Here is a 14,366-nt window from a genome sequence, read left to right on the forward strand (position 1 = left end):
GACCCTGTGCTCATGTTCATCTAAGAAGCCCAGCTACTTTGCCCTAGGAACATATCTGTCAACATGTGAATTGTCCTGAGCTAGTCTGGGAATCCCTCTGCCAGGGCTACAACACATGTAGGATCAAAAATTGTAGTCCCTTGCTGCTGGACTTCATGTAGGTTCAAATTTTAAGTTTTAACTTCTGTTTAAAACTATGTTAAGTTTTAACACAGGTCAGGCTGATTTTTCTTTCCTCCCTGAGGTTTTTCAGATCACTAGCTGCTCTGGTTTATTTCAAACACTGTGGGATGTTTTTTGCTACCATTACGGGACTGGCACCACTGTGCTTGTCTAGCTGAGAAGCAAACTGCTTATGTGACAAATTTCCTTCCCCACAAGGCAAGCCAAGGTTGATTGTACACGACAGATATGCAGCTCTGCTCCTCTCTTCGGAACTGGTATTTTCACTTTCATGGGATTTTCTAAGCTACCTGAAAATGGAGGGTTAGGTTTATTTATCTTTGTGTATTAACAGTTAATAACCCTTTTGTCAAATTTACCATTAGAAATTTCACTAATTCCATTTTTATTGTTGTTGTTGTTTGTTTGTTTGTTTTTGGCATTACATTCCTTCCTCAGGAGCTGTAAATGGAATGTCAGTTAGGAGAAGTTAAAAAAAAAAGGCAATAATTAGTGACCATGAACATAATTGCTCCACTTTTTTTTCCATGAGGTAATGTTCCAAGAAAGACTGTTGCACAAGAAAGCAGTCAAAGTCAGGGTCAAATACAAGGAAATGGATATAATCTTCTCATTAAAGTAACACTATCTTGACATGGCTCCTCTGAATACATTTGTTTGTTGTAAGCATTGTGAAGCACCATTCTTTTGCATGCTCCTGTTTTACTTATTAAAACAATGACTAGGACTGAGATTTCCTTAAAAACACAAGGGATTCCATCACACAAATGCCTTTACCTTTAGGACAGCCAGGAAACTTGAGATCCACACAAAATCAGTATTTCCCTTTACACAATTATATATATAAGCGTATTTTAAAAGCTATGTATAAAAACCCCTAATTCTTCCAAAATACATTTGTTCATACTGAAGTCTAATATTATCCTGTCTTAGCTGACAAAGTACTTGTCCTTCTTCTCTAGATGCTCATACTTTTGAGACTACTCTTTGGGAAAGATCATGCTACTATATTTTAGGTTTCGTTCTAAGTTCACTTTCCAACTGACTTTTTACTAGAAGCAGGCCAGGTCTATACTCCAGTCTATGGTTAGATTTTTTTTTTTTTTAATATTTTTTTTTTTCCTGTGTGCAGCCTTTTCTCTGATTAAAAGGTATGCTCACATTTTGATCCTTGTATGTAATTGTGGGATTGAATCCTACTGCTTTTATTTTTTTATTTTTTTTTATAACTTGCAAATGCAATGACAGATTCCAATTGCAATATCAGCATATCAGCATTCATGAAGAAAGGGAGGAATCCTTTAAAATGTAGGAGTGCCAATCAGAGCTAATTAAATGGAGGATGTATATGATACAATTTTATACAAATACTGTAAAGATATATATTTTTATGTAAAATATCTAAATGTAAAATGAAGAAAAAAGTCTGGCTGTTAAATCATGCAGAAGCAATGAACTTGTTCTCCAACTAACTATAATTAGCTTCCTGTGAGATCACACCCAGAGTATAGGTAGATACAGAGGGTATGAGAGCCCAGGTGATACTGATGATGACCAAAAGACCTTGACCACTGAGGACATGATAAAAACTTATTCTAAAAAAAAGGTTCATCATATCTTTCCAGTGTTATGTTACATGTCTTGCATTTCACTGGTTCATTAAAGGTCACTGAAGTTAATTGAAGTCATTTCACTGATAAAAAAGGAAGTTTGACATCTTTCTCATGGTTCCAGTGTGCCCAGTTCATTCCTACAACAGCCAGTAAATACTACAGTATTTACTGTCAGTTAACTACATTTCCGACTCATATGAAAGCTTTCTTATGAGGTGCCCACATTTTCTATTCCTGAAAGTTCCTGCATACCTTCCCCCCCTAAAATTTCATTAAAATTCTTTGAAAAGTTTCATAATATTACTAACTTGTTCTATTAATATGCTATTTTATTATAAATTTTATTAATATTTTATTTATTTTTTTATTTGGAAAACTCTGATCATGAAAATATTTTACATTTCTTTAAACTTTTTTCTTTTTTTTTTTTTTTTAAAAAGCATGGGTTTCAACCATGTCATCTCTGAGTTCAAGAAAAAGCTCTTTATATATCTAAAAAATAAATAAATTGATGCTTGGCTGCTACTGGCTCTAGCTCTAATCACTGAAACAATGAGTATTTTCAGCTGAGGATCTGTTACACCCAAGAAATGATGCAGTTACACCTGACACAGACAAAAGTACTAAAGTCAGGTCTGCAGGTTGGGGATGGTTTTCTTTGCAGAAACTGGTGGAACAGCTTGCTCCTCCTGAATTTCCTCCTGCCTCTCTCCACTGCGTCTGCAGGACCCTGCCTTCCTCCTAGCTGCTTAGTCCTTTCCCAGAGCTTGCCAGATTGCTTGGTGTTTCTACCGTATAGTGATGTGAAAACAAAGGCTTTATTTTAACTCTCACAGTCCCAGCATCTATATTCTCACCCAAGCACTACATCCTTATGCAGGAATGTGGAGGGTGGACTTTTCCATGATTTCTTCTTCTTTGTCCTAATGGTATTATCCCTCTACTTTTTCAAGGTATTCAGTCTGTTAAGATGTCATCCTGTTCTTGGGTGATCATCAGCATAAAGCTAATATTCTAATGCAGTTTCCACTTGACCTTGAAACAATGCTAACCTGGACTAATTATTATTATTATTATTTTTTGAAAGCAAGGCATATATAACAATCTGTGTAAAATTTAAAGCCAAGCTTCCACCAAATCATGTGGAAAACCTATACTCACACCAGCTGTCTGATGGTCATAAAACCAATCAGCTGAGATCAACAGTTGAAGGTTCTGCGAGAGTTTATTAACCCTCTGCAATGAAAACACAGTGACATAAGAGTTGCAAGAAATGGCTAATTAACTTCAATGAGTAGAATGGGTAAAAATAAATAAAAATTGAAGAAAATTGGAGAGAGATAAACAGGGCATAAACTTAAACCACTGAAAAAAAAAAAAAGAATTCATTAACTCTTGAAATGTGTATATTTCTAAACCCCAACAGAAAATTATGCATATTGAAAACAAAATATAATCTACTATAGATTATATTATATATACTTATCAAGGGCCTAAATCTAACCTCCACAAAACAGCTCATGTCAGTGGGGGGTGGAAACAGACTTCAGGCTGTGCTTATGAGCTGGGTGCCAGCACACAGAAGAAAGCTTCTGGGCCAGAAGAACTGGTCATTAGGGGCGAGTCTGGGAATAAGGAGGCAGCTGGTTTGATTCTGGACAGACCTCACTTTGGACATATTTTTGGTTGCTACAGAACTCTTTAATAAACATGGTAACTTTTTTTTTTTAATAATTTTTCTTCAGGTGAAAAAAGAAAACAAACACAAACACCTCTGCATTTTTGAAAGAAGCATTAATTCATATGCTTGGGCCAGCAACCTGGTGACAAAAAGCAAGTAAGAAATGCAGCTTAGCAGATGTCTTCCTCAGAGTCTAGGATAGAGTCAACTTTCACCTTGCCCTATGCAAACAGAGGTTGGCCTCTATGTTTTGAAGGTTGCCAGAGTTATAAACGTAAGCTGTAAGTACTCAAAGAAGAATCTCCTCAGTCACCAAATCCAATGCTTGAACTCACAGGAAAGCATTAAAAAATATATTTAAAAGTCTATCAAATTCTTCTTTCCAAGAAAACTTCTCGCTGTCAGTTATGATGCTATTGGATGACTGAAACTGGAGGCACTTTCATACTCATTTATTTTTTTCCCCAAGAAGTTTAACATTTAAACTAGTAGTTCTGTATTCAGGGCAGTGACAGGTACTAGACTTGAGAAAAGTGCCTGTTTTTGACACTTAGCATGGGGACACAGCCTCAGAAATCATTCAATGACCAAGTGTCCTGTTGCAGAATGAGCTAAAGAGGGAATTTACAGTTTAAACATTAAACCTGTTGTTTAGCTATTAAACAATGAGATTGTTCCAATCCCTTAGGGATGGAGACCAGCCTGTCATCTCTGGTTTTGGGTTTCCAGCAAGTGTGCCCAACAATGTAATTTTCCAGTGATACCAAGGTCACCTAGCACACAAGTAATGAAAGAAAGCAAAAACTGTACAAATCTCTGCACCGGTCATCTCAGTTTTGCTTTTGTTATCAAGAACAGAATGAGTACACTTTTCTTTCAAGGAACTGGAAAAAATTTACTCCACAGGTTATTAGCTCTCTTGGGTGTTAAGAGTCCCTTTGGAGCTAGAAACTTCACTATTATTTAGCCCTTCTGCACTAGCTGATGGTGGGTCCCCTGTTTGTTCTTTGGAATGATATTTAATTCTCATGCCCTGCAGCATTGCAAAACTCTCTCTATTTGGTATGAGGCATGAAGTGCTCTCCCAGAGCTTCCTGGCTGAACCTGCTAGAGGTGCTTACTCATGGTGACCAGAAACCATGCATACCTAAAAGCCAGCTGGGGAAGGCCTTAGGAGAAGTCTTTAGGAGGGTGTTGAGAGGGGTGCAAATGCTATGACACCAGATTTGCTGTGGCCCTGGGGAGGTAGTTGCCCATAAACCACAAAGCGTGATGCTCGCTCAGGGCTTCAAACAAGGAGCCCTAGCACTGTGGCTTGCAGTGCAGCCCCAGGCAACCCTGGAGACTCAGCTTGGCTGTGGGCTGCTTTTGAAGATTAAAAAAGATAGCTCTGCTCCTTCCTGCCTGCATGCTCCCCGCCTGAAACCACATAGGCTGCTAGTGCTTTCACTCCCAGGCCTCTGGCAAATTAGGCAGCTGCTGGCACTCGTGCCCTTTCTCAATCTTTTCCTCTTTAAATTTGAGGTTGTGCAGACACAATTGTTAAAGCCTTAAGGGCATTAAAGTGGCTTACCAAAGTTCAGACCAGCACATCTAACCTGCTGTCATTAAAGTGACTATCTTGGGAAAGCACAGCACCTTGGTGGACCTGGTTTATGGGGATGGTTGCCAAGCAGCCCTGGAAAAGTCTGTGGAAAAACACACCCTCAATGGGCTATCGATTTCATAAAATAAATCACTTGATAGCCGAGATATGCTTTTGCTAATTAATGGATTTAGAGACAGAGTTACATGGTCAAGGCCCTGATGGGGCAGCCATAATAAAAAGAACCTCACCTCTAGAAGAGTGATTTCAAGAAATGTTTGCTGTAATAGCTGTGCAGATGTGTTGCCAATGCCCCTCCTCAAAGCAAACAACTTGCAGTCAAGCGTGTTTGTGTTTTATAATCCTCAATTTTCCATTGAAACTATTTCTAAATAGGTAAAAAAACTCTCACCTCTTCGGTGTTTGTTTTCCCATAACTCTTTGAACATCACAGTTACATGTATCACAGGCACATCTTTTCTGTACATTACTGTAGTTCCCAGGCAGCTGCAGATATAAAAAAAAAAAAAAACAAAAATCTCCCTTTTTACGTGAAGTAAACAAAAAATTCTTTCTTTTTTCTCATGCTAATACTGTCAATTTAAAAATTTTAGTAATGCAGTGATGCATTTTGGCAAAATGTTTACATTTCCTGTACTGTATTTTGGGGGAAATTAGAGGAAATCTTTCTATCTCTTTCAGAGAAGTGGCCAAGAAGGATGAAATTTATACCTTTCTTCTGAACCAGGAACACAGATTTATAATATGGTTATCATAGAATCATAGAATATCCTGAGTTGGAAGGGACCCTTAAGGATCATCAAGTCCAACTCTTGACACCGCACAGGTCTACCCATGCGGACTGTCAGAGAAATCTTAGTAGTAAGCAACCTCAAAGATCCTCTGTACTCAGTTCATTTTTTTTCTTTTTTTTTTTTTTTTTTTTTTCAATCAGCTGAAAATGTCTGTAAAATTAAAACAGCAATGAAAATTAATAATATTTATTAATATATTTACGATGTCCCCACAGGCATTTTAACTTTTTCAACACACTTACTGGAGAGCACCTATAATGTAGTTCCTAGGAGAAACACTTGTTGAAATAGTCACAGTAGTATTTTCCAGAAATGTTTCCTTGATACCAAAGAAAAATCAGAAAATAAGTATGGAGATATGATTTCAGACTGTGTGATTTTAGGAAGTCCCTAAAAATGGAGTCAAGTTTATGATACGGTGAAAAATCTCAATTTGACAAATCAGTCTTTATTTCCTTTTCATTGTGAAAGCAGTTTTGACAATGGCAATAAAGATAGGCCTTTTCCTACCATATAGATAAAGCTGGATTAATATTAACAGATGACGTACAACCCTGTAACTCAAAGCCGTACCTACAACGAAAAGGTCCCAACACCAACCGCATGCAGCAAAAGTAAAACCAAACTCTCATAACCCAGAATGGTTCAAAGCACCTGTATGAACTACCTGAACTGTTGCAAACGTGTGGGGTGTGATCCCCAAGACCTCTTTCCCAAAATGCACATTGAGTAAGGAGCCCGAGCAGCTCCTTGCTCTGGTGGTAATTTATAGTAGTAATCAATATATGGACCGCAAGGTAAACAGAGTGAATTATGTGAGATACCATCTTGGTGTATAAAGTAGCGTGCCCTTTGTCATGTGAAACGCTGTTAGCGCCGTATCTGCTGAAACACACAATGCCCGTGAGTAGAATTAGAGATGAAAGTACACACGGGCGCAGATGGCACAGCCCGATGTGGGCAATGAAGCATTGGTGGGTATACTGTGGGATACAACGTGGCTCAGCTGCAGTCAGGCAAGGGCAGCGTTATGTGCTTTCTCTTTGTGCTATCCCTGAAATGGTGCGGAGCGACCCGACACAAAATTGTTCTGGAGCAAGAGTGGATGCATTGAGCTGTCAGGGGCAGAGCCATGACGAGACACCCTGGCGCCGGGGACACACCTTCACATCTCCTCTGCCGCTCTCCTTGGCTGAGGGGACCCACTCCCTCCCTCCCCGGGCTGCTTTGAGCCTCGGGGACATTTTTTCCCATGCAATGATGTCCCCAGTCATTGCCCTCAGGAGGAGCTGCCTGGCTGGGCACAGCACAAGTGGTGGTGGAGGGGAGTCAAGCTGCACACCCCACACTGACACTGCCATCTCATATGAGCAGGGTGAAGCAGAGATAAAAGGGACACTCTCTACCCCACTCTGCTCTCTCAGGCAGACTTCTGCCCTGATTTAAAGGTCTTCCAGTGGTGCTAAAGCCCTTCAGCATCTATGGGACCTGTCAGGAAACAGAGCTTCAGTTTCACAGGGCTGGTGGCAAAGAAAAAAGCATGCGCTGCAAATGCTGAGCAAAACTCCACAAGACCCTCAGCATCTTGCATTATACTGGGCTCCACTGCATCCATTTCAACAAGCTCCAAAGTCAAACATTTCCTGCTGTTCCATGTCATGCAGTAGAGGCAATCCTCATCCCAGTGTCAGATATCCTCATATACACAATCTATTTGCAAAATAGATCACTTATTTTGGTGTAACTGTAAACAGTAACAACTCTAGTAATCGCTCTCCACCCCAGTTTTCTTCACTGTCCCTGTCTTTTGAGGTCTGTGTCAATGTATTTACAATTTCCCTTCTTACTACTGCAATGTAAGTCACCAGTGTCACGATTAATGTCTTTCCCTTGTTTGATGTTTCTTCCCATTTACCAGCTTCTCATTTTCATAATATTTCTATTATTAATAATAATATGGTAATAATAAAATAGTCTAGTACCCACACCAGTGTCAGAGCTAGAAAGATTCCTGTGTTGTGTGCCCTTTTGATTTTGGAGAGGGGACAAGTGGTGGCAAACATGTGGTCGGTGCCCTGGGAAAGTGCCCATATTCCAGAGTCTGGGATAAACTATGACTAAAGGAACCAAAACACTGCTCTGCCTCTGCTGGCATGCAGCAGCCGGGCTCTGTCATCCCTCACTGCCTGTGACAGCAGCAATGAAGAACATTTTCCATGAGAAGGGCTCTTCCATCAGCTCTGTGTGCTTCATCTCTTTCCCACCCAATGGCTCCTTCTTTCCCCTCTTGTGGCAATTTGAAAATGTTCAGCCTGGTGTTCAGAGGGAAAATATGAAGTGATTTTAGAGAAAAGGGTGGATGGGAGAATATTTGAATGATTACACTTACAATTACACTGTCGGCTTGCTCTTGCCAATGCTTTCTCATTGACATTATTGAAGATAACACTCAGTCCAGTGTAATATCCTGAAGACACAGGTCAGATAACTAGAGAGGTCTGTAATGTTCTTAGCAGAGCAGCTATTTTAAAGTCATGATTTACAGTCTGATCTGCGTGTGAGAGAGAATGCCATCTCCTTCACCCAGAGGCTTGACTTCTTATGGCTGGTCTTCTGCCAGGAACCAGGAGATTCAAGAACAATATATATTTTTTTTTATTTTATTTTTTTCTTCTTCCTTTTTATCGTTTTCCATTTAAAGGAAATGTCCTCAGAATTGGCAATATCCGTTTCCCTCATTTCAAGGAATATAGTATAACAAAGAAAAAGGCTTATGAAGAAATCCCATGCAGCTAGGTGGAGTATACCCTGGTTAGAACTTCAGATGTGTTCTTCTGGCTTCCTTGTACATAAACTAAAGAAAAAAATTAATTGGCATCATGTTTAAGAATTTGTCATTAAAGCCATAGGTGTAGTGCCCTGTTTTCAGGTTATGGGATGAATGACAGCTACAGATACTCAGCTAATTGATTCAGAGCTTTAGCTTTAACTCTCTACAGAAACAACAGCCACTGGCTACTTTTAGCCATTTGGGGAACAAAAAGGAAGCTCTTACTGCTGGCTTTTGGTTTATTTGAGGACAAGAGAGATATGCTTTGCCATAAAGGTGTGCAGAGTGGCATGCCATAAAGATTTTATTAGTTTGAGCTTTGGAATACCATATTACTCATAAGTGCTGAAGTTGTGAGTAAACCACGACCGTGATTCTACTGTTGCAGGAAAAAATGGAAAGCTGCTGCTCAGCATTAGGCGGGGGAACACCAGCCTTGCTGAAACCTGTGACACATTTCCACTGCTTTCTACAGGAGCAGCATTTTGCCAGCGATGTGTTCAGTATCGGCAACACACATGTATATATAAATGTATGCATGTATTTATACATATATGTATATATATGTGTGTGTGTGTAAACACAGTTATGCTGTGTGTTGTCATATGTCTGATGGGGGCAACATGCAGATAACATATACATTCATATATGTTATGTTATATACTATACAGAATGTGTATGCGTATATATGTACCTCATATATAAACAACAGAATACGTTGTTTTAACTCTAAATTAACAGAATTTAACCCTTAATTTGCCGGGACAGAATGTCTCCTCTGACGTGTTTGGCAGAAGCCCCTTTCCTGCAGCAGATAGCGGCGATATATGGGCATACGGGCTCACACGTGTGTGCATTTATAGCGATGCACGTTGATTTTGTGCGCCTACGATTAAAACACACGCACCGGTGTGTGCGGAGGGGCACGCACACCCACCTAGGAGCCTACCCACAGGTGCCTACAGCGCATCGCCCCTTTACCCCCCGGCTCCGTGCTTTGCCTTTCCCCCCGCTCAGGGCCCGGCGGCGTGCAGGGGGCGGCGCGGGGGGGAGCGGAGCCGGGTGCCGGGGCTCGCCCAGTGCCCGGCAGGAGGCGGAGCCGGCGGGGCGGCGGCAGGTGCCGGCGGCGGGATGGTGGCGGCGGCGGGGCCGTAGGGCAGCGGCGAGGAGCCGGGAGCCGGGCGTCGGGGGGGGCGCCATGGGAAGGGGCGTCGGGGGCGGCGACCCCCCGAGCCGCTGCGGGCCGGGGCTGTTGCTGCGGCTGGTGCCGGTGCTGGCGGTGCTGGCGGCGGCGGGGGCGGCGGAGCAGAGTGCGGCCGCGGGGAGCCCGGCGCCCGACGGCACGGTGATGGGCTCCGGCACCCCGCCGAGCCCCGGCGGCACCGCCTCCGAGGAGACGAGGCTGCACGTCTTCACCCTGGACTACCCCCACGTGCAGATCCCCTTCGAGATCACCCTCTGGATCCTGCTGGCGTCCCTCGCTAAGATCGGTGAGCCCCGCCACCAACAACCCCACTCACCGCTACCCCATCCCTTTTCCCCTTCATTTTTCCCCGGGGGTCCCGGGGCTGGCGATGCTCCGGCGGCATGGACATCCCGGCGTGACTTGTGGTGACAGCCGGGGGAGCCGGGCTTGGGAAAAGGGTCGCGGAGAAGGGCGATGCCCCCCCGGCCCCGAAAGCACCGGCGCCGGGAGTTCACTCAGCCCCTTCCGTCCTCGGTCGTTCCTGCTGTCATTTGAGCGCTTTCTCTTAAAATAACGCCGGCTATAATGACAGCTTCCTAACAGAACAACAGATCGATGGAAAGCAAATATTTATGAGGAAGCCTCCTCGTTGCGCTTTCCCACCGTTCGCTCATGTCCCGGGAAAGATGAAAAATGCGGCGCTGAATGAGTGAGAAAGGCCACTAATTCCCTCATGTGGAAATTATTTGTATTGCATAGTTTGACTGTTTTGTGAGGTTTATATAGCGTGTTTTTAATGAGCTTTCTATGGTCCGGGCAGAAAAATGAGTGCAATATAATAATCTGAAGAATGTGAGGTAGAGGTGTCCTACCGAGCTATGTAAAAATCAGTAAAACTCTGTATCTTGTTAACAAAAAGGTAGTCTTAATGTCAGGGATAAAGCTGAGGGAGACAAAAATTAAAAAAAAAAGTGTACTCATACTCCAGTTATTTAAATCAGAAGTCAGACCTGGCAGCACAGATTTTGGTAAAAGCTTCAATCATACTCACTCTGGCAAAACAGTTTGATACGACTTAAAACTTTGACTTCCGCCTGTGGCATTTAAATGGACCATATCATGTTAATTACGTATTGCAAGACAGGTAATTGAATTCTCCAAAACCAAAAATTTGTGCTTACCTCCAGCCACCAGTTAGTGTTCAAATTGGCAGCCTGATCCCCTCCCCTACTTGCTGTAGCTTCATTACTTTCCACAGATTTATTATTATACACTGCATCCGTTAAGGTTGCATGTATATTAATGCATTAAATATGCATGTTTAGCCTTGAGTATGTGATTAGGCATATTAGGCATAGAATCAGGCTGTAGTTCAAATATGATACTCTCAAATATATCATGAACTGTTATAGCCAGAAAATACAGAGTTTGGTACAGAATTAATCTCAGCCAATTAAGTACTGCAAAATTGCTCTGGCTTCTGAGTCTTGATACAGCAAGAACTCTTGAATAATCTAAGACTAATGAAAAAAGTTTATGTTTTATTAAAGATTACTGGCAATCCATTTGAAATGTGTAAACACATACACAGTAATATGTAGATTCTGCAGGACTGTGTTCATTATAACTGTCAGTTTGCTAGTGAATAGGCAAAAAAAAAAATAAAATAAAAAAAAAGAGACAAAGAGACTTAGCTACTTTTATTTCCCAAGCTGACTGCAGTGAAATAAATATGCAGAGAGCATAAGTGAGGAGATATACCTATAATTTGAAAATGTTTTCATTTATACTGAATGAAAGCCGATGTGGCTAATCGAGAATGTTATCCCTGCTGTTACGAATGTGTACTAAGCAATGAGGGCTGGATCCAAGGGAGGCCCTAGGTGTGGCTGCACTTGGCTCCACCACGCCTACCTGCAGGGGCCCTGACTCCAGGACAGGAATTAGGAACATCCAGTTCTTGCTGCCGGAGCTCCTTTTGCACTCCCTTATCCAGCCACTGCATCGGGTCACTACACCTGCCCAGCACAGACTCTCATCACTCCTAAACCATGTTCCCACAGTGTTAATTTTGCACTCACTTGTGTCCTCTTTGATAGGTAGCCCAGACCAGAATTGTGTAACTCTTAAGAGAGCAGCGTTGGCTCTACCACATCCCACTGTGTTTCTAGGATTGGGCCATTTCAGTTCAATGGGATGAAGAGAGGAGTTTCTCAGCCCATCTCTCTGAGCCTGTGAGAGAGGCTGCTCTCCCATAGATTCCTTTCTCCAGCATTTCCTGCTGGGCAGCACAGGCATCTCTCCTGTGTCATGCCACCTCAAGACTCACGCACTGCCCAGGAAATTTAGGTGCTTAATCTGGCATCGCAAATTCCTTTCTGGGGCTAGGCACTGAGCGCTTACGCATGGCACTGCCGAACAGCAAACCTTTATGAGCAGAGCCCTAAGTTCTTCTCTGCTGCAAGGAGCTCAGAAGATATGGCCAAATTTAATAACAGTTCTCACAGCGTGTGTAGGATCCCAAAGAAAACTGTATCGCAGCACCTGCTTGTTGCCTGGTTGGAGCCTTTTTGAACAAATGTGATTTTGTAGAAGAGAAGTTTCATTGAAGCAGAAAGATTCCAAAATGTGCTTATTGTTACAGATATGAAAGGTTTTTCAGATCCTGCCACTGCAGACTAAGTTTAGAGAGAGCACAAAACGTAGCATGGGAAAGGAAAACTTGAAGTTGTCAGGCAGAACTTAAAAGTTTTGATGAAGTACATTTTCACAAAGAAGTTAGGAACAGGCTGTGTATATTCCAAGATAAAACAAGAGCACATTTTGAAATCTAAGAAATTGCCTTGAACATAATTGCTAATTTCTGGCTACTTCTAGTTATTTATTATCTTGTGTGGTGATACCACAAATGAGGTATGTTACTAACATGCTGATGGACTCCACCAGTGCTTTAGGTGGTATCCAGTGCACTGCAAGCATGCTGTGGTGCCTAGGCAGTGAGGCTCATCTGCTTACTGCCCAGTTTTGCTGAATTCCTACGCCTCTAAACTTACAGAATGTTCTCTAACTCATCCAGATTCCCATTACTACATTTAATCACAAATACACGATTAGAAGTGCTGCTTCTGGGAACTGAACTGATATCTTTCCAACACTTCTTTCCCGAAAAAAGGTTTAAACTGTTCAGCACCTGAACTCAGAGTGCCCTTGGAAAACTCACACATAATCATAAGTACATGTCTCAATAGCATTTTCAGAATCAGAAAGTATTGGATTTCACCCAAGAAGTGGGAAACCAGGGCTCTAAGGACTTCCATTTTGAAGAATATTGAACTTGCACTTTAGGCAATGCCCAGTGGCCTGAGGGCAAACATCTTCCGTGCTTCCACTGCATAGTCAGGAGTCTAAAAATGAGCTGGGTCAGAGGAGGAGAAAGTAGCTATGGTCCTGGGTTCAGCATAAATGGCCAAATAGTCATGTGCTGCTGGGGATCTGCTCCCAGGACGCTGCAGGCAATGTGGCTGTGGATCTGTCAGAGCAGGGAAGATGTCCCTCACCCTGCCGGACACCTGTGCCTGAGTTGGTGTGCACTGGATGCCATCTCCTGGCCATCTTCCCATAAGTGGGGAACCACAGCTTATTCCTGAGATCACCTGTGAATGCCTTTCACAGAGGCGGATAGTCTTTTAGGAGTTTTGATGTGGCTTACATGGATAAAAAGCACATTTAACATAGTTAAATACAATAAATATAAGGAGCCTTTATGTTACCTTCAAGGATGAGGTAGAGTCCCAAAAGCTCTGAGAAGACATAAGGTTTCCAAACAGTGAATTGTAAAGGAAAAAAAAAAAAAAAAGTTATATTCATAATAGACATATCATTGCCTTTGTGTTAGAAGTGGCTGGGAGTTTTTTGTTTGTTTGTTTGTTTTTCATTGAACGCAGTATTTATAAAAATTCTCTTCTTTTCATTTTTTATTTAGAAAATTATTGAAGGTACTTTTAGAAGACTTTTAAAAACTTTTCTTCTAGCAAAACCTACTTAGCCAGGAGAAACTTCAATCACTGCAATAGAAATTTTGGCATCCTGCCACTGCAGAAACTAAGGCAAACCATAAAATGTTTAAGTGGAAGTAGCTGAAAGGTGAAGAGTCAAGTGTCCAGAAGGCAATTCTTGTGTCTCCAGGGTCATTACCTATTCTGCCCATGCAATAGACTGGATATTGGTGATTCCTGTTTCGAGGAACTATAGTGAATTTGGCAGTTCTTCTGACACATCACATAGGCTGTGTTTCTAATTTTTAAAAACTGTATTCATCCAGAGGGAAAAAAAAAAAAAAAAAGCTTGAGTTGCTTATTTTTAAAAGTAGCTTTAACAGTTATTGAATATGTAAGTATAAATCTGTAAATTAAAACAACTCCCCCCTTAGTCCTTGTTAACCATTTGTTTTTCCTAACTATAAACTCAGGCTTT

At 41.7% G+C, this 14,366-nt stretch overlaps 1 protein-coding gene across 1 annotated transcript in view; it reads left to right on the forward strand.

The window, feature by feature from the left end:
- Positions 1 to 9,820: 9,820 nt before the first annotated feature.
- Positions 9,821 to 14,366, forward strand: part of SLC9A2 (solute carrier family 9 member A2) — a 35,399-nt gene continuing 30,853 nt past the window's right edge. Inside the window, exon 1 of the mRNA XM_027445609.3 lies at positions 9,821 to 10,197. Coding sequence (XP_027301410.2) covers positions 9,906 to 10,197 — 292 coding nt within the window. The 5' untranslated portion in view covers positions 9,821 to 9,905. The remainder of the gene's footprint in view (positions 10,198 to 14,366) is intronic.

The sequence above is a fragment of the Anas platyrhynchos genome, chromosome 1 (assembly GCF_047663525.1).
Source record: "Anas platyrhynchos isolate ZD024472 breed Pekin duck chromosome 1, IASCAAS_PekinDuck_T2T, whole genome shotgun sequence".
Taxonomy (NCBI): Eukaryota; Metazoa; Chordata; class Aves; order Anseriformes; family Anatidae; genus Anas; species Anas platyrhynchos.